Genomic DNA, 25279 nt, shown 5'->3' on the forward strand with positions numbered 1-25279 from the left:
ATTAAAACTAGAGTTCCCCGATCTCATACCTTCGCCAAATGATGTTAATTCTTTATGACTGACAAAGTTTAGATTAGATTATTCCCCCCTGATTTAAGAAATAGGAACCTAATTTTCATGAATTATATCATTTTATCATAATTTCAACCAAAAGACAGTCTTATATTAACAAACAATGCATTCTAGCATTTCCTAATAAATTATGCAAATGAGGTTCTGATTTGAATAAATTATATTTAATGATGTTCACCTCAATTTAACTTTCAAATACCACAAGTATGAAATTCCAGGCAGTTATCGTTACATGATTATAAAGTTTTCTCATTAATTATGCAAATTAAGTCATTATTAACATAATCAATATCTTCCTGTGTTTCTCTCATTGTCAATTACCAATGTCACAAGCTTCAATTGTCCTATCATGGAATGCAGCTGATTTATAGAATTTCCCCATAAATTATGCAAATTACATCCATATTTGCATAATTGTCACACAATTATATTAAGCATCACATAAGCTACCTACATACCAAAAATCACAACGATCCGTCAACCGGTTCTTGAGTTATCCCCTTTTGAATATTTTCAAGAATTTATCCCTGCAGTTCCAGAGCAAGCCGCTAGGGGGCCTAAACTCACGTCACTTCTTTCCCAGCACAAGAGCTACCTACCATCTAAATTTCATCACCATAGCATGCCTAGATCATGAGATATCAAAACCGGAAGTTCAGCTGCAGTACCATAATAAGCCGCTAGGGGGTCCAGAATCTAATCATTTTGAGGTCTCATCAAGACCTACCCACCTACCAAGTATCAAGACAATCCATCAAGGCCTTCTCAAGTTATCATGTTTACAGACAGACACACACACACACAAACACACACATACACGAACGCCCCTGAAAACATAACCTTCTTGGCGAAGGTAAAAAAAGCTTATTGTCTCCTGATATTTTGATGGCCCTAAATTGGGCGTGGTAACAAGCCAACATGTTTCAGTTTGTAAATGACTGACTTCTAAGTAAGATCTGAGACTTCAAGTACTTTTGTACAGTCATTGTTTTTCTTTCACAAATGGAGATGCATTTTAGGAGAATATACCATATCGTATTATTGTGTAGATGATATTTCTAGCATCATCAGCCATTCAGGTTAGAAAGCATTGTGTTCATCCTTCCGTATTTCGAGGCAAGAAAGCGAGTGTTGCCTAATGAGGTTTTTGATTTTCAGAAAGATCCTTCAGTATGAATTTTTTTTCTTGCACAGAAGTGTACTTGATAAGTATAACGTGACTCGCACAAACCATGCTGATTATCATAGGCAGCCAGGCACCTCCTCATGGTCTCCTTTTACAATAGTCTTGGTAGCCTGTTTAAAAATATGGACCATTGTGAAGTATTATTTATGGAGTGCACATTGATTGGGTGGAGTACATGTAAAATGTCCAAGGAAGAAAATAATGTACATTTGTTGACAACACATAAAAGAAATAATGGCTGTCTAAACACTGAATCTGCTGTGCTGGAACAATAAAATCTTGGCATTTATTTGGGTCATCTTCTGAGAAGAAAACTGCTGGGAAGCTCACCTCAAATAACAAGATTCAATGCAGCAAAAGAAAGTAATTTGAATATTGGAATTCGAAAGCTTATTGGGGATACTGCTATGTCATGAACAATTCATTCTCAAATTGAATGCTGATGGTTGGATGTATTGATGTAATGTTCATCACTGTGGACCTATGTGTGTTTTATTCCTCTGTAGAATTTTGCATGCATGTTGTTTGTTGTACCAACAGGGGCAAGTTTTACAGCATTTTCTTGTGCCTGTCTTGATCTAATTGTAGCAGTGGTGATGTGGAAGACTAAAACCCTGGCATGGAATTGTGTTGAGAGGGACCAGTTAATATTGGGTGGGATGCAGATGGTAATGTCGTCTCTCCTTCTTTCACAGTTCTCCCAGCCGACCCCCCCATCATCCCACCAGGACAACGATATGGACGACAACGAGCGCCAACGCCTCAGCAAGGCACAGCAGGCGCAGGAGAAAGCCGCTCGCATTTGTGCGGAAGCGATGCACAAGGCCAAGCAGTCCGGTGTGGCAGAGGTCCCCCGGGTGGTGACACCACCAGGCCTGCCGCCGGGGATGTCCTCCCAGCTGGAGAGTACAGCCACCAAACCCTCCAAACCCTCCACACCCAACCCCAAGGAAAAGGACAAGAAGAAGAAGCCACCTGCAAAGTCTGCCTCCAAGTCCAAGAGCAGCAAAAGCAAGGGCAAAGCTGTGAAAATGTAAGTAACAACCTCACAGTTTGATGTGGTAAAAAATGCAAAATCATGTAGTCATTTGTACACGTCATTTGAGCTAACGTAATACGAAAAGTTCCCATAAAATGATTATTTTCTCCAAGGAAGAGGAGGGATAAGATTGATGGCTCTCCCTTCAGTGCCATGTTTCTCTCCATTAGTTCTGCTGCCTCTCCCATTGCACAAATCAATTGTCAATACAAGCCCCTAAATGCCCCAAAGCCATTGCCGCTTCCCTCTCCAGATGTCTTGTATCATATGACTTACATCCTCCCTCTCCCGTTTTATTGCCATTTTACACAGTGGGTACTTTATTTGAAGGAGGAGTGCACAGGACAGAAGGTTGGATTCGGGTCGACACACATCATTGTGTTGTTATACTGTTTCCATCTGTCACTTGGCCTCCCAGACAGTTCTTGTTCTCTTCCCCATTTGTTTCACGGCTGAGCCTTTTTGCTAAATGCAATTTTGCTCCTCTGAGCTTCTGGAGTGCTCTTGACCCTGAAATTGCTATTTGCCTTTGGACCGATAGTGGAGAAACCAGGACTGTTATAATTCATTTAGCACCATCCAGCAATTCTAAATTGACACCCGTATGTCATTCGGCGCTGCAATCATTCATCTTCAGATATCTCCAGCCCTTATGAACAGTTCTGCTACCACTACCCGCCACGAATCCCATCTTGCAGTGCCTCTCAGCCAATATTGAGCTTATTTGAGATGTAATTTACTTGCAAATCTGCGGGAGATGGTTCAGTCGGATTGCGCTTGCTGGGGCTATAGGTATGGATTTGGGGAGGAGAAGTGCTTGCGGGATGTAATCATTCACACCAGCGACCATGTTACCCCCTTTCTAAGAAAAAAGCTGATACAGGCATGTAGTGGAACGGAACCTCTCCCACTTCTTTGCTGAGATCAGGGGAAAAGATGTTTGGGTTGGGGTTCAGCTACGTTTCAGTAACAATCATGCATCAGCACATTGTCATTGAAAAAAAGGGTTTCCATGAAGTAAATTATTTAATGCATGAAATGGCTCTGCATTTTTGGTACAGTGATGGAGACATTGATCCCTCCCCTACTGCATATGCCGATAAGTCCTGGCTTGGTGGTTTCATACGTCCCCCATACATCATATATTCCACAACCATCAGTTACCGTCACCAAGTGTGCAGCATTTCCATTTTCTCCTCCCAGGCAGAGGCAAAGTCTCCCTCAAGTTGCATAGTCAGTCAGTCATGATGAAGAAAACTAGTACATGTAATATAAATAGGAATTTAATAGATATTGAAATAGATGCGAATGAGATGTTTTGTTTCATACAAATAGTATTTATTATTTCATGCAGCCACAAAATCTGCACACTTCCATTGAAAACTACTTTATTTTGATCTTGAAAACAGTAGGCACAAAAGTGTAGCCGTTAACCACATTATATAGCTGGTATCTTGTTTGGAACAAATTGTGCGCTACATACCCAACAAGTCATGTACTTAGGATGAAATCCTTTGTTGCTCTAACCTGTCAACCACTCCACCTGAAGTGGCTTGACTCTTTTGAAAAGTTAGAATCTACTGTTTCGGGCTCTTGCGGTTTGTCAAACAAACCACTGGCTTCTGCCATGGTAGTCCCACCTGTCACAGCAAACTGTCAGATTTTAGCCGCTCCGCGTTTTCGGACCTGTTGGTATATGGCAGTCTCCCAATGTCGTAACACGACACGCCGTGTTACAAGTCATGGCTGCTGCCTTGTTTGACACATGCTCCTTGAAGAAGTCTTGTGAGCTGGTATGCTTGGCAGCCCACCCAATGTCTCCCGAGAGGCCCTAGTTAAGTGTATAATTGAGGGCTAATTGGTATTGTACAGGGCATGTTTTCTTGTGGGATTACACTGTAACAAGCGATCAAAGTCAAGGCCCTAATCTGCTAATACCAGATGACTCAACAGTTGAATCTTGTTCACACGCTTTATCAGCTTATGGTGATCAAGTGCGATCGACTTGACTGTTACAGTACAGGTATCCCTTGCAGTGTGCTGTCAGAAGCTATCACTAAGTAGCAAGGTGGTCCTTGTTTATTTATGTTGGTACTTGACTGTGAGCTGTAACATGTAATGAAGGAGATGGAAGGAATTACGGTCAATCCAGGGTGTCATGTTGGTAGTTTTCAACAGAACTAATCCTTAGTTTAAAAAGGGAGTAATTTCTTCTAGGGTCCTATAGAAGAAGTTGGTTTTGATTTCCCCATCTTTCAAGCAAGGGACAGTTTCAAAATACAGTCTTGATGTTCCACAGTTCTACCAAGAAGAACATGAAGACTTGCAACTGTGGTTAGTTGTTAGGTTTCACATTGTTCCACATACAAGTTTGAGCATTAAAGAGGCATGGAAAACTGTAACTTAGCTGTATTGAAGGACCTCCACCTGGTGTTGTGATGAATACTGTTGTAAAGACTTGCTACTGACTCTTATACCGTGCTTGGTGGACCAGTCATTGAAACAGTTACCAGGTTTTGTAATAGAAAAAGGTAGTGGATGAAAATGTTGGTCAGCAGTTGGCTGTATATCCGGACTGGAGAGGAGCAGGTGTAACCAACTTCTTCTGCAGTCAGACATAGCTGTTGAAGAAAATTGGTAAGGACAGCATGTTCGGCTGCTTTTTTGTTTATTGGCTTAGAAGGTCACGTATGGGAGCATCTCTGGTCACTTTCTTCGCCTAACAAATGGACGCAGCTTGGTAATGATGCACCTTATGTACAGCAATAAGAAAAAGGCACTTGCCTGATTATTGACTGATCTCCCCAGTCCCCACTAAATTAGTTTGCAGCAGCAAAATTTGATTAGAGCCAACTTCGTCAAATTTAGCGGGGACAGCTCTTTGGGCGCGGCGGTTTGGTTTATGGACTGCGATAGGCCAGGGGAAGTAAATCGTAATTGTTTCTGGAGCCGTAAATTGTTTAATGGGTCTGAGTGGGAAGTAGTGAGGGCAAAGGGATCCTCCCCCAGGGAACAGCCTGGATGATTTCTCTACTCCACTTTGTTCCCATTAGCTTCCCATTGCTGAAAGAAAAAAAAAGTCTTCATTTGTGGCAGATGAAACCCAGCCATAAGAAGTGGGTGGCAGAGGTGGCAGGTTGCTGCTGGACTCTCCATAGCTTTTCTTATGCTAATGATTCTCAGAAGTGTGGGAGGGAGCTCTACTGTAAATCCATTTTCTTTGGTGGTGGTTTTATTTCTCAATAGGAGGGAAAAGGAGGTTCTTGTAGTGGTTGAAACTATTCTTGGTGCAGCAGTAATACGTTGGAAATAACATATTCGCAGTCTAATAAATTTGGGGTGGATTGGCCTCTGTGAAAATAAAACCACCAAAAACATTTCCAGACTTACAGTGCCTTGCAGAATGGATGACGTAAATGGAGTAAGACAAGCCTGACCTGGCCAATGAGAACAAAGATGGAGGTTGGTCAGGGAGTGGGGATGCTCTGCTTTTCCTCCACACACCCCAGGAAAGATCTGATACTATCTGTCTTCAGCGGTTTCTACAAAAATTAGATTATGGCAGAGAAGGTATAGATCTGCCTCCATGATACAAAGGCATACAGACACATGATTCTAAACATTAGCAGCTATTCAGCCCTTCCATGGCAAAATAAAGAGGTCAGCCCCCTTGTGTACAGAATTCAAATGTGTGTTATCACCTGAGGGGTTGGATCTGCAGGACACAAGCCACAAGATGGATGTCCCAGTCTATTGTCCTGATGCAGCAAGCTTACAACATGCACTGAAGCTTGTTATAAAGCCCTAAGCTGGTGACAGGGGGATGTAAAGAAGCAAGAACAGCACTATAATTATAAGCATTTGCAACATGTTATCACTGTGTAAATGTGACATCCAGGTTTTGTGTCGAAATTATTAACAAAGAAAATTGTTTCTCTCATAACCATGAAATGTACCTTGAAATGTGTCTTACCCATAACAGTAAGGCAGTGTAATATAGTAGATACCGGTAAAAGGACTTGATTATAGTACTGTATGTTTCCTCGGGGACAAAGCTACAATGAATTCATTCTTCATAACTGTGAAATTGTCCCAATTGGTGATGTGATCAAAGGATGGACAGAAGTCCTTGAAATGCCACCCCTGTCTAGAAGTGACCATGGGACGAACTTGGACTGTAACAGTAATTTCTGTCATCAAATATTGCGGTAACTTTTAAAGCTGGCATTTATAATATGTTATATAATGTTCCTGTAGACTCTGCTAATGGATATTCTTACAGACAATCATGTTTATTCATTTGATGTTGGAGATAAGGAAGAATCACCCAAAATTGTAGATGGCAGCAGTATGCTGATTTACAGTGTCCATAGCAAGTATTTCCAGCTGTCCCAGGGGGTCAACCTGAAATCCACACCCTGTAGTCTGACCTGAAGTGACCCCATCAGCTGTAATGTCTTGACTTCAGCCACATTCCTTGGATGCAGTCCCTCCTCGCCCACTATTTGTATGTCCTGATGATGATGAAAGTCCCAAAACTTAACCTGGAATGGGACTTTGTGAAACAGAGGAGAAATATTACTAGTAGTTGTTAGTCACTGAAGTTGCCTGTCACTTTGTAATACAAGCAAAATCAAGAGATGTTTACAAATATTTGCATTGACCGTGAAATATTAGGTATGAGTGGGGAAGGTAACATCACTTGAGCCAAGTGTCATGTTTCTAATCTGGTTGTTGAGTGAACCAACCCTTTCAAGTGTGTCGGAAACTTGGTTGTGACCACCTTTCTTGGGGTGTATATAAAAGTAGAGCAAATGGCATATGGCAGTAGCAAATATTCAATGGCATGTTCTCATTCTGTCAACTTAATTCAAAGAAATATCATTACTTTTAAAGATGTTTGGCATAAGAAATCTTGTAAAACAATTCTCCATTATACATGCTATAGTTTTCTACTTCCTGGGTAGCCCAGCCTATAGCTGTGATTCATCTTCCCTATTTATGTACATTCTCGAGTTCCCTACTGTTCACCCAAACAACCAGTAAACCAGGATATAAACACTGAAGATCATCCGGGGATACTTGACTAATTTCTGCCATTTTCTCTGATATTCAAAATTTGTTTCCATCCATTTTTTTTATCTGTAGATGTTTACAGAGGATGTTCTATATTAGAAAGATGAAAACAGCCCCCTTCACTATCTGGAAATGCACCCTTTAGCACATATCTAACCTAAGTCTAGACAGATGGATACAGGGGATATCCTCTCCTACAGGGAGACTGTGAAGTTTAACCCCATTAACCCTCATTCATTACCTCCATGAGGAAGTGTTGAGGTCATTCTTTGATGCTCTCACCTAATTGATAATGGGAGATTAATAGACTCATGGTTAAGTCTCCCTCAGGGTAGTTTATTGTTTACTGTTTCTAGTTACAAAATTTTGTAGACTACGGATTGAAGGAAGCAAGAGGTGCTTTTCAAAAAGAAAGAAAGCTCAGGAATTTGAGGAAAAAAGTTTTTGAAACATGCCTAAAGGAAACTGTGCTGACTCGTTTGTAAGACAGGTGAGTTATGAAGGGGTCATAGGTTATTTATTGATGTTGGCGTTCCATTGATCCGGTGTAATGTGTTCAGCACAGGAGAGGTGCCGGGCTTATTGGATGTCCAAGTTCTGTCAGTGGTGAATTTTTCTTGTGGAATGTAGGTCAGCTGCAAATGTCAAGAAGTCACAGAACTGAAAATGCCAAACAGGTGGTTTCCACAGGAGTTAAGTGAGACCGATGCAAAATATAATCCTCATAGCAAGCCTTTATGAACAGGTGAAAATATCACATATACATAGGGAAGATGATAGTACTACAAACTTATCTTTCCTTCAAGTGAGCTCTGTTATTCTGTAACCTGTTATATGACTGACAGTTTGAGCAAGGTTGTCATACAATCTGTCCTTATATGACAAAGTACCTCTTCATAACCTCTTTATTTATAATTTGATTATCATAGTGACAGAATCTATTTCATGGCAGATTATTATGATGTATTCGGTACATCTGCGAGTTAATGTTTGGAACCTTCCACAGCCCTTGTGTGGAAATTGTGGCCATGAATCACAGAGATAAAGATTTTTCCTTGCCAAGTCAAGTTTGCCAGTTAGATAAGAATAAGTTATGTTACTGAGTGGCCATTAAAAAGTAGTTTATCATCTTGCCCAGTGCAGGAGCATACATTCTTGCAGCAGGAAAACCCCAGAGTATTCCATAATTGCTGGCTTGCAAAAATGCCACATGGTGTGCGCATATGAAATATTGCAGTCATTTTGCGACATTTGTCACTTGTAACTGTTGACCTAGAATTCCAGCAGCTTTGCGAAGTGGTGGATGGCAGGGATCAGGCCCTGTAATTCCCATTGGGGCTTGTAAAGCAGCTGGCCAGGAGCTTAAATCTGCCACGCAAGATCCATGATAGATGGTGGAGGAGGAAAGCCATCACTCCCACGACTACTTGTTCTTAATTGCGGCTCTACCAACGCTTTTAAGAAGTGTCGGCATTGCCATCCATCTCTGGGTGTGTGATGGGGGGCTCGGGATGTGCGAAATGAGTGGTAGTTGTGCAGATAGAGCCATTACACTGTTTTCCTTTCTCGGCCTGTCAGGGCTCTAAATGGATCTGGCAGGATATCTCTCCTGGTGGGGCCAGAATCAATAATTGCTGTATGGCTCAATATTGCTGTGATAAATTTTACATTAGAGAGGGACCAGGTTGGACGGTGGCCTGCTGGAACAATTGGAAGTGTCAATGAGTGTGCACTGCTGACACAACAGGATTCAGCCGCAGAAATGAAAGGCATTAAATGTTGCTCAGCCCTGGGTAATTCCGCCGATGGGCGGCGGGGGAATTGGACTCCAGTTCCTTATGGCGTATTTTAGTGTTATTGGTTTTCTTCAGTGCGAGGGAGGGTGTGAAATGAATTCAGATCGTAACATACCTCCAAAAGCAACTATTTTACAGTTGGTCTAGTACCTAACCTTTCGAAGCAGAGAGGGTTAATACTGTGCTACATTTCACACATTGTCCCAGTTATTTCATTGTGTTATTAATCTCTGGTGTAATTAATGGCCCTGTAAGTTATAGTTAAAGTCTCTTGAAGTGTAATAAGAGGCAGGGGAGAGATTAAGGTGCAGGGATTTGAGTTGCCAAATAGGCCCATCAGGCCAGATGGCTGATGGTGTGGGGCCTGCACATTGCCATGAGCCATCAGTGTGTTTTGTGGTCTCAGCAAATTTTAGGGTGGCCGATATTGGCAGGTGACGTGATGAACTGTGTTGCCCTATGTCCGCAGGCCTCCAGCCACATTATTCAAGGGCAAGAAGCGAAAAAGAAAGGACGACTCGGATGGATCGGACCTGGACGCAACCCCTCCGCCTTCCCCCAGTGCTGAGGACAGTCTGGTGGAGGTAAGGATGAAACATGCAGCATCGATTAACAAGAAAAAAGCACAAATCAAACCTAGATAATATCACCCAATCTTACCACAGCATCAAGAAGATATTGTCAGGCATAAAATCCTAGTTCTTGCTCGGAGGTGTGATGTCTATTAAGGATCTTATATTGAGACCCAAGGAGGTTTTCCAGTAGTAAAAGTTTATGGTAGGAGTTAGTTGTGAGATGTTCCATATCCAGTAAAATACGTACACACCATTATGTGGGTACTTTCACCATCCAACTATTTTGGAAGTGCGACACTATTGCCCTTCATAATTGCCATTCCTCTGGCACGTATTGATTTGGCAGTACAGACAGCAATAGAAATCCACTTATGGACAATTAAGGATATCTGTGGTATGATCAGTTATCTTTTTGCTACATTGGTAAAGCCCCAGATCTAATTGGCCTGGGGTGCTAAAACTTGGATCAATCGATTGGTACCTCGATAATGCTGTAAGAGCTATATCCCCTTCACTACCAAGAAGCGGCCTAATTTTCTGCATCAAATGCGTTCTCCAATTCTTTGTTGTGTGCCGGATCTCCCCCAGAAGCGGCGCTCTACGCGGAACGTGAAGCGGAAGACGTACATCGATGATTTCCATCTGTCCGGTGATGAGGAAGAGCCTGTGGTGGATGTTGTGTCTGGTGGAGGAGGGGACGTCACCTTCCAACAGCCCATACCATTCTATGTGGTAAGGAACGTGAGTGTTGACTTTCCACATGTTACATGTTACTGTACTGTTACATAGGCAACAGAAGGAAATAATGGAACTGTGTTATGATCGAGTTTGTTGTTTCGTAATGTGCATTTTAAGCAGTGAAACATAGTTACTTCAGGTTGAGTAAAAGTCAAATGTGAGGACAATTTGTAAGGTATGGAAAAACTGAAATGTGAGAATTTAAGGTTGGAAAATGACTGCATACTCTGAGAAATACATTATTTCCTGATATTTGGGACTATATTCAGATACAGATCAGGTATGTTGAAGCGATAGCAAAGGTACGAGGGGTCGTGTTTTATGTTTTTTTTTTCTTTTTTATCCCTTAGGAAAATCCAAACGAAGATGATGCTGTTATTGTGGAGAAGATCCTGTCCTACAGGGTTCACAAAGACGAGGTCAGTGTAGATCTGAATCACTATCCTTAAGTATGAGTTTGTATTGAGTATCAATGCCTCCACTTTAGATACTATTGTAGAAATACTGTTAACACACTTATAATGGTGTTTCTGTTATTGAAGAAGACCTTTATTGTACATTATTGGCCCACTGGGCTAAATACAGGTCACATGTCGACAATAATACATACACATAAATGAACATATATAAACTTCTAGTACACTCCAGTACATTCGACTTTCACTCACTTCTTAGTAATGGTGGAAATATAGGAGGTTGTATGATTAGTTAAAGTTGGTTTCTCGAAAGCTTTAAGGAATATAAGTTTGTCTGTACTATTCAGTATTATTGGTCTCCAAGGGTATTTCCCTTTCTATTGCCACAGTCTAATTTTTCTGCCAGTTTAGCTAGTTAGCTGTATATTTGAATGGATTCTTAGTGCATGTCTTCAGCTCCATTTCCTTGCTGTGGTTAATGAAACCCACCTGCACAGCCTCAGTGTGACCTGCCAGAGGAAGGAAACAGGTGTCAGGGTCGCACTTGTTAGATTGTCAAGGTTAGGAGGATTGTGTGTGCCGGGGCTGTCAATCATGCCTTAGCAACTGGTCGCTCAGGGCTATTTTGTTTCAGATGTTGTTACGGATATGGTAGGATATTTTTGGCAAACAAATGTCACTGTTTGAAACGCTACCAGCTAATCGGTTGTTGGCCTTTTGTCAGCAGTCAGTGCCACATTTCAGTGTGTGTTGTCCCAGATAAGGAAAATTTGCCCAAATAAAACTTGGCAGAGGGAAGGGGACTTTGAAGAAAGCCAGTGGGCAAAAGCACAAGGATATACATAGTAGGACTCTTAAATGTCAACAAATGACTTGAGATGTGACTGTAGTGAATAGGTATGTATAACATGAAAGGAAGAGGTCTCCAAATAGCCAAATCTCCTGTATATTCTTCATATCGGTTCTTTTCCCATCTACAGACCTCCACTGAAGAAGCACTACAGCAGGGGATAGAGCAGTACTATGTGAAGTACAAGAACTTGTAAGTGATCTCTCATTATCTTTCCTTTTGTCCAAATATCTGAAGTAAAACCTTCATATAATTCTATTAACACAGTCCCATCTCGTTCTCAAACAAGATTTGATGTCCTAACAAAGGCTAACATGCATTCCCTATGCAGTTCATATCTTCACTGTGAGTGGAAGACAGTGGCTGAACTGGAGAAGGACAAGAGAATTCACCAGAAAATCAAGCGTTTCTGGGCCAAGCGTTCCACTGTGAATGTGTTTGAACAGGTACAAGAAATTTCTTCTTCCTTGTAGCTTCCTTTTGAAATCACTCAAGTGAAACTGCATGTATGCCAATATTTACTGTAGAAAAATGTATGTAGACTATACAGAAATATGAGTTTGTTCATGTGTACATCTTGTATTTTCCATAGTTTGATGAAGAGCCATTCAACCCTGACTATGTGGAGGTGGACAGAGTGTTGGATGTTTCAACCCAAACAGACCCTAACAATGGACAGGTAATGTTCTTTGTACCAATAAAGCTAGACTTCTTCAACATGTCATTTTGTTAGGTGCCGAGTAATCTTCCATCCATTTTTGTGTTCTGAAAATCATGGCTTGTTTGTTGTTCACATAGGCAGAGTAGATGAAAACAAAATGAATTTTGTACTTGTCACATATTGTACAGTTTTGTATCTGTCACCCTGAAAACAGCCGAAGCTCCGCCCTCAGATTTAATCGAGTTGAGAAGGCTTGATGGCTGCTGTGTGGGAGAACCTAAGGTAAAGTTTTGATCCATCTGAAGCTTAAATTCCTCTATTATGCCTCCCACAGCCGGTGACACACTACTTGGTGAAGTGGCAGCAGCTACCTTACGAGGACAGTACGTGGGAACTGGAGGAGGACATTGATACCAACAAGCTAGAGCAGTTCCACTACTTCAAACAGCCTCCAGCACCAGAGGATCGGGAGGTAAGGGGTCCTTCAGTGTACTTCAGGTCCTGGAGCTAATGTGTGCAGGGAGACTGTTCTTCAACACTGATGTTCACAGTCATTGGTACATCTTCAATAGCACGAGACCAAGTGTCTCTTCATAGATTCACATTAAAAAATTAGACCCTCAGCAAGAAAGAGACTTGTGATTGTAAAGTCTTCTAGCATGACTTTTTGTGCCCGATGGTACAATGGACAGGACTAGCCAGTTTCAGGCTATGTTGTCCATCGGTATTGAGGGGATAGCGGAGAGCAGTAATATAGTGGTGCTCTTAATTTTCACAAGTGTACATAAGAAAGTTGCACTTTGTCTTGATGGATGGTTGATACAGTATTAGCATCATCACTGCCACATATCACCTATTGAGGAGGCAGGCAACCATTGCTTTTCACAGCTTGGTGCTCATAACGCAGTAGTTAATGGTGTGCTTGGAATTACCCTGGGTATGTCCTAATTGCTATATTTGACAGTTGTGTCAGCATGCTTAGTTATATTGGTGTCTGTAATGAGCTGGTATGACAGAAAGTCCATTGTCCACGCTGCTACTGTTGTGTGATTTTATGCCTCTCCCTTGCAGCAAGTGAAAAACATGTCAATCTTTGGAAAGCCTGCGGCTTGTTCACTGTTGTTAGTGTATACACAGAGTATTGGAGAAGAAGAGCATTGTTCTTGCGTTGAGATCCCTTTCTTGTGTGCGTCGCCAGGCCAAGCCGCGTCCAGAGCCGGAGGCATGGCATCAGCTGGATCCAAACGTGACCTACAAGAATGACAACAAGCTTCGAGAGTACCAGATGGAGGGTGTGAACTGGCTGCTTTTCAACTGGTACAACAGGTGAGGTCCCATCAATCACAGATTACACTTTCAATCAACTTCTCCCTCCATGCTAATTGTTCCATCCTGATGTCCAACTGGTTAATTTATTTTTTAATCATCACTAATTGGTTAGCTAGAAAATCACAAAATGGGATTTTAATGGCTCAGTAGAGGATTGCAGAGAAGAAAGTTTTGTTACAGTATGAGGTGTTCTTGGAAAGACCAGCAATAGTCAGACTTTACTGATCTTCACCTTTCAGTCCTTGGTTGAGTATGCAACATTGAGACGGATGCAAAATATAATCCTCATAGCTAGCCTTTATGAACAGGTGAAAATATTATGTATATTACGCATAAATAGGAAGATAATACTACAAACTGTCTTCCCTTCAAATGAGCTGTTATTGCTTCTGTAACCTGTTACATGACTAACACTTTGAGCAAGGTTGTCATACAATCTGTCCTTATATGACAAAGTACCTCTTCATAACCTCATGCCTCTTCTTTACTGATCTTGACCTTTCAGTCTTTGGTTGAGTATGCAACATTGCCGACCTTTGTTACACGCTAGCATAATTTTTGGCTCCTCTAACACTTGAACCTGTTGTTTCTTATACCAGACGTAACTGTATACTTGCTGATGAGATGGGTCTGGGGAAGACAGTCCAGTCTATCACCTTCCTGAAGGAAATACAGGAGCAAGGCATCCTGGGACCCTTCCTCATCATCGCCCCACTCTCCACCATTGCCAACTGGCAGAGAGAGTTCGAGACCTGGACAAATGTCAACGTAGTGGTGTACCATGGGAGGTAAGACCAGTTTTAAACTTAAAGGCAATGTGAAGAATTTGTTTAATCATGTTACATTTATATTATTTTACGACAAGTTGGTTAGGAGCAATGGAAATGGTTAGTTATGCGTTGAGGAGTTAAGAAAGAAAATGTCCGGTATTTTTGACAAAGAGAGGTTGATTTGAATGGCTGTGTGGTACAGAATACATGGAGAATCTTTCATCTCCCTTCCAGCTCTGCTAGCAGGCAGATGATCCACCGGTATGAGATGTTCTACAGGGATGAGGTGGTAAGTAACTATCTACAAAGTTAATACAGTCTCTATATTTCATAGTTTACACAATACACATTTTTGCATTATCATCAGTGAAGCCAAAGTAACCCTGTATTGCTTGTTTTTCAGGGCAATATTCTTCCAGAATGCTACAAGTTCCAGGCACTCATCACAACATACGAGGTTATCATCTGTAAGTGTACTGCTGTATTTTGTATCTTGCAGTTGTATTTTGTGTTGGTTTGACTCCCCGTGTAATATTGTGTTCAGAAGAGCCACCTGGCATCCATGCAGTGAACTGCAGACAGATAACATAGAAGCCCTAAGCTACCTCTGGGTGTCACTTAGAAGGAGAACATGCCATGACTTTCATATACCACCCCTAGTCCTAATGATAAAACTTTCCTCTCCAGCGGACTGCCTGGAGCTGCGTGAGATCCCATGGAGGGCTGTAATCATTGATGAAGCCCACCGACTGAAGAACAGGAACTGCAAACTGCTGGAGGGACTCAAGATCCTTGACTTGGTGAGTGGTTTTGGCAAATGTTTGAAAGGATCTTTGCAAAAACCTCTAAAGACAATGGTTCTCCCTGAAATAGTTTGGTTTTGTAGGAAATGTCCAATGTAAGCTGGTGATGTGAAAGCAAGAATGGACTGCTAACTTTGTCTCACAGCACAACTGTTTATTTCCACACCCCAGGAACACAGAGTGCTGCTGACAGGCACACCCTTACAGAACAACGTGGAGGAACTCTTCAGTCTGCTCAACTTCCTGGAACCTGACCAGTTTGACTCCGAGGCTGACTTCTTGTCTGAGTTTGGCGACCTGAAGACAGAAGACCAGGTCAGTTAGTGTGTACAGCCTGGGTGTACTTCATCAGTTACCTGTCTACTTCTTTGTACTTGATAACCTTAAAAATGGTAGACAAAGCAATAAGGACTGAAATGGCTCCAAATCTCAAAGACAAAGACAGAAGAAACATCAAGTAACGAAGGATGGCTGTGACTTGACGTGACTACTGTTTTTGTCCAGGTGTCCAAGTTGCAGGCGCTCCTGAAACCCATGATGCTGAGACGTCTGAAGGAGGATGTGGAGAAGAATCTGGCTCCCAAGGAGGAGACAATCATTGAGGTGAGATTGTGTGTTTGGTCTTCTCACTGGAGTAAGATGGTTGGCATTATCTGAGTCAATGTAGTTACAAATGCATTGGAAACGGCAGAATTGTGACATACTTCAACAAGTTTTGATGTAGTTTGAATTTGTTATACTAGAAAGCTTTCTGCATATTCTTGTGTCAAAAGTGGTTAGACGAATTTTGAGTTTTGGTTTTCTAAGACTGTACGTTGTGACATCGGCAGGTGGAGTTGACTAACATCCAGAAGAAGTACTACCGTGCCATCCTGGAGAGAAACTTCACCTTCCTGGCCAAGGGCTGCGGCTCCTCCTCCAACGTACCCAACCTCATGAACACCATGATGGAACTTCGCAAATGCTGCAATCACCCCTACCTCATTAACGGTCGGTCCCCAGCTCAGCTTTAATCCAATCACAACACAGTGGCACATCATCCTAGTTTAGTAATTTCATTACCATTAGATACACTTGGATAAACCGGATAGGGAGTCAGTGACAGTGAGTGTATGATTGTGTAAGTGGACAGTCAGGCTGTATGAATGCTGTAAACTTATCAAAATATGTCAATATTTTCTTGCATAACAACATTTCTAGAGTAAGATTTTGTAACTCAATGTTTGTGGCTTTGATGCAGGAGCTGAAGAGAAGATTCTGGGAGAATACAAGGAGCAGCATGGTGAAAACCATGGAAAATACCTCCACTGCATGGTGCAGGCTTCAGGAAAACTTGTGCTGATAGACAAGCTGCTACCTAAACTCAGGGCAGGTGGACATAAGGTGGGCAGCGGACTCCTTTTTCCTAACTTGATTACATAAAGTGTATCTCCTATTGTAAGATGTACATTCCTCTGATGGTTACCAGGTATGAAAAAAATAAAAACCAAGTTAACTGCAGCACATTTATACAGAGGCTAGCAAGCTTTGACAATACCTAGAATGTAAGAATTAATCGCGATAACATTCTGAGTTTCAGTGGCACACAAGCCATTTGCTCATGTATCTATCCTAGTTTACTTTCAGCCTGTTTGATTATTCTGTGTCCCTCCTCCGTGTAGGTCCTGATATTTTCCCAGATGGTTCGTTGTCTGGACATCCTGGAAGACTACCTGGTACAGAACGTGTATCCTTATGAACGGATTGATGGCCGTGTCAGGGGAAACCTACGACAGGCCGCCATTGACAGGTTCAGCAAGCCAGGTCAGTCACGTTTTAGGGTACTAATCAGAATTCTCCGTAAATTAGCCCTCATGTGTTTGACTTATTTCAACTATACTGCAGTATTTTCAATGGTTGGTGTAAATCTATTTGTTTTTATGTTTCAGACTCAGACAGGTTTGTGTTCTTGCTGTGTACCCGAGCCGGAGGTCTGGGGATCAACCTGACAGCAGCAGACACTGTCATCATCTTCGACTCAGACTGGAATCCACAGAATGATCTCCAGGTATGGGTAGAGATATGCCCTAGTGTAAAGTCACTGTTAAAATCATGTGCCTTTGGAGAGTCACTGAATGCCACTAACAATTTGGGTTTGTTGATTTCTTTATGGTGCATTTCTTTCAATATAACTTTTTTGCACTCCTGTAGTTAAAGAATCAATCATGATACACAATGAGCTGTATTTGGCATCAAAGAACATTATTCATGACTCTTCTGTGATTTCATTGTGAGCCACAAATACAGTGTAAAAATGCAGGTGCTTGTGTCATAAAATAAAGCAAACACACTGTGTCCATGGCAGGCTCAAGCCAGGTGTCATCGTATCGGCCAGTCCAAGTCAGTGAAGGTGTACAGGTTGTTGACCAGGGCCACGTACGAGAGAGACATGTTTGACCGAGCCAGTCTGAAGCTGGGACTGGACAAGGCTGTGCTCCAGAGCATGAGGGACAATGTTTCAGGGGCCAGGGAGACACAGGTAATGTTGGGTTTCATGTTTTTTAATGTAATCTTTGTTTTTCAAGATTTGCTGAGTGCAAAGCCACAAGGGCTACTTCTGAACACTGAAGAAAAACTCATGCAGTAGCATTTCTTCTCCCTAAGTCAGAAACACCAAGCTTAGGCAAGAATATAACAGGCATATGAACAGTAGATTGGGATATGTTGTGGAAAATGAAGTTTCCTTGACTACAATGACTTTTCACTGCAGGAAAAACAGCAGCTCTCTAAGAAGGAGATAGAAGAGCTGCTGAGGAAGGGAGCGTACGGAGCCCTGATGGAGGACAACGACGCTGACAAGTTCTGTGAGGAGGACATCGAGCAGATCTTACAGAGGAGAACTCAGGTCATCACCATCGAGAGTGAGGGCAAGGGATCGACTTTTGCCAAGGTACAGCCTATACTGATGTTCATGTGATTCCTGTGTGAGGTTTAAACAGTAAATCGCTTGAGGTGATAACTCAATTTCAGTTTGATTTGAATGAAGCATATAAGAATTGTTAAATGTTGTGTTTAAATTTAATACACATGATTCTTTCCTTGCAGGCCAGTTTTGTGTCGCGTGAAAACCGCACAGACATCAACATTGACGACCCTGACTTCTGGAAGAAATGGGCCAAGAAGGCAGACTTGGACATGGAGGAGTTAAACAGGGTATTGCATTGATTCTTCTTTCATTGCTGTCCTGATTGTAGCATTTGTAATCTTCTTTGATTTCCAAATTGTCTGTTTTGTACATCTTAGATTTTTAATGTAATTAAAAGAAAATGTTTAGTACATCTAGTTGTCCGATAGTGATAAAATATTGTACCAATGAAATTTGTTACAAATAAAAAGATTTGAAGATATGGCTTTTTCTGCTGAACCTGTGTGGCATTGACCCTGCAGTTTGCTGTACAGCTTCTAGATGGCTCTTCATGACAAAGAGAATGGTTCAACAACATGGCTGACCCCTTTTTCTGCCACAGGATGACAGGATCATTGAGATGCCCCGTGTGCGGAAGCAGACCAAGCGGTACGCCACAAGTGCAACTGACGACATGTTGGACTTCAGCGACTCGGACACCATCGAGTCTGACGCTGAGTCAGAGGGTGGTGGGAAGGGGAAGAAGGGGAAGAAGGACAAGGGAAAGTCATCAACAAGATCTGGAGGACATGGCTCTGGCTGGAGTAGAGTGGAGTGTTTCAGAGTGGAGAAGAACCTGCTTGTCTATGGGTAAGGATTACTTTCTGTAATGAGACATAAAGGATATAAAACAGTATTTTGCAACTGAAGCTTAAAACATGTACAAAAAAAGGCTGATGCACAAAAATGTACAGCTCCATTGCTCCACTATCTCAAATTCCAGGAGATGAACGGGTTTTGATATTTAATATCTTTTATTACTTACAGATGGGGCAGGTGGTCTGACATCCTCCGCACTGGAAGGTTCAAGAGAAAACTGTCAGAGCAAGAAGTGGAGTCCATAGCAAGGACCATGGTAAGTTTGCTTAGTCCTTGTTTTTGAAAAATGGATAATGGTTTTGAGAGCTTTTTATCAGCCAAAACAGTGCAACCTTCCTTTTTTTCAATTATGAATCTAAGATGGTGTCTCTTTGTGTTACCCTGACCAAATCCACCTCTTTCCACGCAGCTGATGTACTGTCTGCAGCACTACAAGGGTGATGAGAAGATCAAGGCCTTCATCTGGGACCTGATCACCCCTCCTGTGGACGGTGCTGTCAAGAACTACAAGAACCACTTAGGTACGTTTTGTTCTTAGTTCTGTATGTAACTCCAACTGAGAAGCTACATACCAAACTTGTGGAAATAGAGAAACCATTTTAAAAGCATTTTCTGCAACAGAAATTATGTCGACTCTTAATGATCTTCTGCAGTTGGTATCGCCTGACAAATACTGTTTGTTTCTTAACCTTGTGCAGGTCTGTCCGCCCCTGTGCCTCGTGGACGTAAGGGTAAGAAGAAGAAGGACAACAAGTCTCTGCCATCCATGGACATGGAGTGGGCCCAGAAGATCAACACAGAAGAGCTCCTCCAGGACCCTGGGTACAAGAGGCATCTCCAGCACCACTGTAACAAGTGAGTACCATTACTGAACACTCTGGTTGGGTGACGTGCAAAACAAGTGTATTGCTAGAAGAATTTCAGAGGCTCATGTCAGTTGTAACTTGAATTCCTTTCTTCCCGTCCAGAGTGCTGCTGAGAGTACGTATGCTGTACTACCTGAAACAGGAGGTGATTGGAGAGTATGCTGCGGCCATCTGGGGGGGCACCAGCCACACCAGCCTGGACATCCAGGTGCCCATCCCTGAGGGGGAGCCCCCCATCGGCTGGTGGGACGAGGAGGCTGACAAGTCACTCCTAATCGGGGTCTTCAAGCATGGTATGGACACAGTGCCACAGCCTAATGTAAAGCCATTCAATCTAAACTGTTTATGCAATACTTGGATTCACTGTATTGTTTTTCCTTTGAGGTTATAAAACTTGCATGGTGGATTTGGAAAAAGCTTATTTGCCCCTCCATCCAGGCCAAACTTCTTTTTATTTCATATTGCTTTGTATTGGTTTGACATATCATTAGGTTGTGCCCCTGGTATTCCAAAGCGACCTGATCTTGATTTCACATATGTGTTGAGGTGCCTGCCATTGGGTTTGTTTTCATCCCAGCTTTGCATTCTTTTAATAGAATCCTTTCCTAATTCCCTAAAAAGTTTTACATAACACAAGCATGAATTTTGCTTGGTGTTTTTTATTTCCTGTTGAATTCTGACTGAAGTATGCATGGCATACAACATTTTTATTTTGAGAGTCCCAAAGATCAACAAACCATCTTGTGATGATTACAACACATGGCACGCGTTAGACACTGACACAAATGTGATGTCAATGATCGATATCTGAACAAGATTGTCTCTACCTCCAATGTCAGCTCAGTAGCCAGCAAGTTCCTTGGCTAACAAACTGTTTTTACCCCTTGTTTTTCTGGAGGCTATGAGAAGTACAACTTCATCAGGGCAGACCCCATGCTGTGTTTCCTGACGAGGTGTGGGCCGCCAGACGGGAAGGTCATGGCAGCCGAGCAGGCCCAGGAGGAGGCCGATGTGGACGATGTGTAAGTCATTCAGTCTGTCTCCATCACTTGTCTTTTCTAAAACTCACACTCACTGTCCTTCGTCTGTTGTTTCCCCTTCTCCTGAGGGTTAGACGTGCTTGCACTGAGGTTTGATGGCAGCCCGCCACTTTCCTGTGTCCTGTATGTTTACGTAGTAAATTTTCTGTTGTAGATTTAATCTGGTGATGATTTGTTATGAACCGGAGAACACAGTGGATCAGTGGTGCTCAGATTCATCTTCTGTGGTACATGAAAGAACAGTCATAGGCTCATGATACAAGATGTAATGTCTAGGCTCCTGTAGGTTACTGAGAGTGAAGACAAGAATGATTCCCAGTGATTTGGTTCTCTAAACAGTGCTCTTTGTTTTGTACAGGGGCTACAACGATGATGACCAGGACCCTGAATACAAGCCAAAGAGAAAGACTTACCAAGATGATGAGGTACGTAGTAGAACAGAACAGATAAGATATGAGGTGGAAATACATGTAGTTTCAAACAGCTGATACAGCTGATAAAGCAGCATTCAAATTCATTTATGTTGATACATGATATTGAAGTAAACAGTAGAATGTGAATAACTGGAAGCATGTTTACCTTTCACAGGAGGACTCTGACCCTGACAGCCTGTTAGGAGATGATGATGATGAGGACACGCCTCGGAAAAGCAGGAGGCGTAGGCAGCCAATCATGGAGGACATTGACCCCACAGGTAAAACTGCCATTTGAACTCATCCATGGTAGTTTGAATGCAGAAGCTAAACGGAGTAAGGGTGCAAAATTCCACGAGACTCGAAGTTTAGAACAGGAAGTAGGAAAGCTCCCTCTGGTGGATTTTTGGTTATCTGCAGTAGCAATCATTACTGGAATCTGCCATATTTTTGTTTCAGTCAATGATGGGAAGCTGCCATTCCCCACTCCATCAGACATGAACACTCGCCTCCGCCGTATCATCACTTCTTACCAACGAAGTCACAAGAAACAGCAACTGAAGGCTGCCATGAGGGAGAAGGTAGGCCATTATGCCACTTGGAAGCAACATTTTTCCCTTTGCAGAAAGCACACAATCTGACAGTTATCTAAAAGGTTTTGAATGGAACTGGAATGGAAAATAGAAAATGGCAGTCGCTCTTTCTAGACAATTAAGTAAGTGTGGGCATTATTATTAGCTGTCATGTCTTGGACAATAACCCACCATGGTCCTGAAAGAGACTTATCAAGTTTATACGAGATACATTTTACTGCGAAGGACGTTGATCACCTTTTCATCATCAATCCACCACAGAAAGAGCAGCTGCGAAAGGAACGCTTTGAGGAGGCCATCAGACAAAAAGAGCTGCGGCGAAGAGAGATGGCCCAAAGGTATGCTCCAAAGAAGTGTTACCTAACTTAACCTTTATGAAGCATCTCATTGATGGGAAGCATCTTGTAAGGAAATGCCTTTTAAGCATTTCCTGACAAGCTTTAAAGCTTAAGTCATTATCCTGAAAAAAACTGCATTGTTGATTCCTATGGTACTATAATTGTTTATTTGGTGTACCTTCACTGTGATATATGTTTTATGTTATATGGAAAAAGAGCAAAGAAAGTATTGTTTGAAGTCAGGAAGGATACATGAGGAGCAAAGAGAAATTGTTAACATTTTTATTTCAGGTGGTCCAGGCGAGAGGAAGCAGACTTCTACCGCGTGGTGTCCACGTTTGGTGTGGAGTTTGACCGCACCAAGCAGCAGTACGCCTGGGATCGCTTCCGCAGTATTGCCCGGCTGGACAAGAAGTACGACCAGAACATGACGGAATACTACCTGGCCTTCCGCGCCATGTGTGAGCGTGTCTGTGGCCGCAGGAGGAAAAGCGATGAAGGTTTGGCACCAAAAAATTCTGTTTCGAAACTCCAGTGCATCACGTATTTAAGTGAATGGTTTTGACTCTCATTTCTATGGTGTTTTGTGTTAGATTTTGTGTTAATATTTGTTGTCTGCTTCATGTGTAGATGAGTTGAAAGTACTGCTTTGTACAAGCCTTAGAAAACTTATGCTGTTCATCCCTTGTCTTGAAAACTTGCGCTTGCACCCAACTCTTCGTTAACTTTCCCAGCCACCCCAAAATTTTTCACTCTTGTCATCGCCACTCCTGTAGATAACTGTGCATAATGGTTTACAAGTTTGTGTACATGAGCACCATTAACAGCAGTCCTTGTACGTTCTATCTAAGCAGAGCAGCAGATGAACAACCTGTACGTGGAGCCCATCACTGAGGAGCGAGCCTCGCGCTGCCTGTTCCGTATCGACCTGCTGAGGAAGGTGCGTGAGGAGGTCCTGACCCACCCTCAGCTGGAGGAGAGGCTGAAGCTGTGCCTGCCCTCACACGACCTGCCCGACTGGTGGGAGTGTGGCAAACACGACAAGAATCTGCTTCTCGGGATGTCCAGGTATGTGACTTTTGTATTGATCAGACACCCTTCAGCGTAATGAGTTACATTAAGAGTTACAAAATACTGTAAGCAAAAGTTCACGGTCTGAGAAAAATGGACATGTTTGCAAAACTATTAAACTAAGGAAATTTTGGTGTTAGCAGTAATGATACAGTACAGAAGTGACTGCAAAAACCTCTAACATACAAGTAACCGGATTATTTTAGATGAGAAGTTGGTCTAGCAAAACATATTTTATGAAAATGTAAGTTGCATTTTGGTGATACTGATTTAGGATTGTTGACCTTTTGTATCACAGACATGGAGTCAGCCGAACAGAGTACCACATCCTTGGTGACCCCACCCTCTCGTTCGCTGAGATCTACAAGAAGCACTCGCAGGCTCGGCTGGCCAGCATCCCTGTCGCTCAGCAGCTCCCACCCAACCCTGCCCACCTGCCCATCCCGCCAGTCAAGGAACAGAAGGACGTCCCCTCCCTGCCCAACGGGCTCACCGCCCTGGCCTCCCTCTCCCCACCCATCCTCAAGCCTGAGCTTCCCCCCACACTCACCAAAATGGACGACCTGTCCCCTAAGGCAGAACCACAGGGAGATGTGAAGGAGGAGTCTTTCCCACTGGTTCCAGACGTGAAGAAGGAAACAGACGTCAAACCTGTGGTGAAAACAGAAGACATCAAACCTGTCATCAAGGGAGAAGTGAAGGAGGAGACGGAGAGCAAGCCTTCCATGTCCATCCTGGAACGGGAGCTGGCAAAGTCTGAGAACGAGGAGGGGAACCACGAGCAGGATCTCAAACAGGAGAAGGATGAGAACATGTCACTTCTGGAGCAGGAGTTGGCCAAGCCTGAGAAAGACGAGAGTGCTTCACTCCTGGAACGGGAACTAGCCAAGCCCCTGGAGATGGACGGCCTGGGACTGAAGGCGGAGGACGACTCCCTGAGCTCAGCACCTCTCCTGAAGCCGGTGTACCAGGACGGAGAAGACAGTCAGCACAGCTTCAGCATGGATGGCATGGGAGAACCTACGGTAGCACAGCTGCTGTCACAGATGCAGCAGTTGAGGTGGCCTAAGGTAAGATAAACAGCTCCACTGCTATTTAAACATTCTTATCCATCCCACTTATTACACCCATCTTCCTGACATTTTACTCCAGTTTTTGAGTACTAATGGTTTTGTGTAAGTAGAAAATTGGTCCTAAATTGTTGAGATGTAGCATCTTTAGACCTTGGTGTAACAGATATTTTTTACTTCTGCCCCAGGACAAGGTTCTGATCCAGAGGTGTGACCACATCTGCCAGGCTGTGTTGACTGGAAAGTGGCCCGTCACCAGGCGCATCATCATGGAACCCCTCACACCCATCACCCCCCGCAGCCTGGACAGTGGTGCCGAGAACAGTGGAGCAGCCACACCGCTGGGGTCTGGAACGGAGGGCATGGACACCACACCGGTATGTAGAAATGATCCAAATAGAGACTGAAAATATCAAGCTTTTTGTATTCACATTAAAACGGGGAGTTTTTAGTAGAGTTAAAACCCTGTCATCAGAGGTTTTAAAACTTTTTCATCAGCATCATCAGGACTTTTCAAATAAATCCTTTTGCTTTCTTAAGTACTTACTTGAAAATATGTCATTTCAGGGTGATGCCAGCAGGTTCATTGTCAAGAGGAGGAAGAGAAGAAAGAGAGCTGAGATAGAGGCTGACAAAGGTGGGTGGACAGTTCACTGTATTTAGAAATTTGACTTACATCACGATATCAGCCATTCCATAAAATTGTGTTGAAGTGTAGAAAAGTACAAAAGAGGGTTTTTCGGGGAAGCAAGAAGTCATAGTGCTGCAGAGAAATGATTCCTGAAAAGTGTTGTTTAACAGCAATAATACCAGT

At 42.7% G+C, this 25279-nt stretch overlaps 1 protein-coding gene across 5 annotated transcripts in view; it reads left to right on the top strand.

The window, feature by feature from the left end:
* The window catches only part of LOC109473696 (chromodomain-helicase-DNA-binding protein 8-like), a 40722-nt gene that overhangs the window by 10734 nt on the left and 4709 nt on the right, over positions 1–25279 (top strand). For 3 of the 5 annotated variants that reach the window (XM_019773660.1, XM_019773659.1, XM_019773658.1), the window contains 37 exons: positions 1954–2291; positions 9639–9753; positions 10333–10485; positions 10833–10901; positions 11879–11940; positions 12080–12194; positions 12341–12427; positions 12744–12881; positions 13608–13735; positions 14338–14526; positions 14743–14797; positions 14912–14975; positions 15196–15308; positions 15483–15626; positions 15816–15914; positions 16142–16301; positions 16552–16694; positions 16973–17114; positions 17240–17358; positions 17656–17829; positions 18061–18240; positions 18396–18503; positions 18818–19065; positions 19243–19330; positions 19484–19595; positions 19773–19929; positions 20043–20233; positions 20839–20962; positions 21339–21405; positions 21569–21674; positions 21853–21974; positions 22248–22324; positions 22616–22824; positions 23176–23392; positions 23694–24465; positions 24654–24842; positions 25033–25102. In XM_019773660.1, coding sequence (XP_019629219.1) covers positions 1954–2291; positions 9639–9753; positions 10333–10485; positions 10833–10901; positions 11879–11940; positions 12080–12194; positions 12341–12427; positions 12744–12881; positions 13608–13735; positions 14338–14526; positions 14743–14797; positions 14912–14975; positions 15196–15308; positions 15483–15626; positions 15816–15914; positions 16142–16301; positions 16552–16694; positions 16973–17114; positions 17240–17358; positions 17656–17829; positions 18061–18240; positions 18396–18503; positions 18818–19065; positions 19243–19330; positions 19484–19595; positions 19773–19929; positions 20043–20233; positions 20839–20962; positions 21339–21405; positions 21569–21674; positions 21853–21974; positions 22248–22324; positions 22616–22824; positions 23176–23392; positions 23694–24465; positions 24654–24842; positions 25033–25102 — 5644 coding nt within the window. The remainder of the gene's footprint in view (positions 1–1953; positions 2292–9638; positions 9754–10332; positions 10486–10832; positions 10902–11878; positions 11941–12079; positions 12195–12340; positions 12428–12743; positions 12882–13607; positions 13736–14337; positions 14527–14742; positions 14798–14911; positions 14976–15195; positions 15309–15482; positions 15627–15815; positions 15915–16141; positions 16302–16551; positions 16695–16972; positions 17115–17239; positions 17359–17655; positions 17830–18060; positions 18241–18395; positions 18504–18817; positions 19066–19242; positions 19331–19483; positions 19596–19772; positions 19930–20042; positions 20234–20838; positions 20963–21338; positions 21406–21568; positions 21675–21852; positions 21975–22247; positions 22325–22615; positions 22825–23175; positions 23393–23693; positions 24466–24653; positions 24843–25032; positions 25103–25279) is intronic. The other 2 variants (XM_019773661.1, XM_019773662.1) reach the window with 2 other exon arrangements.

This window comes from Branchiostoma belcheri, unplaced genomic scaffold (genome assembly GCF_001625305.1).
Source record: "Branchiostoma belcheri isolate BF01 breed outbred unplaced genomic scaffold, Haploidv18h27 scaffold3, whole genome shotgun sequence".
NCBI classification, from domain to species: domain Eukaryota; kingdom Metazoa; phylum Chordata; class Leptocardii; order Amphioxiformes; family Branchiostomatidae; genus Branchiostoma; species Branchiostoma belcheri.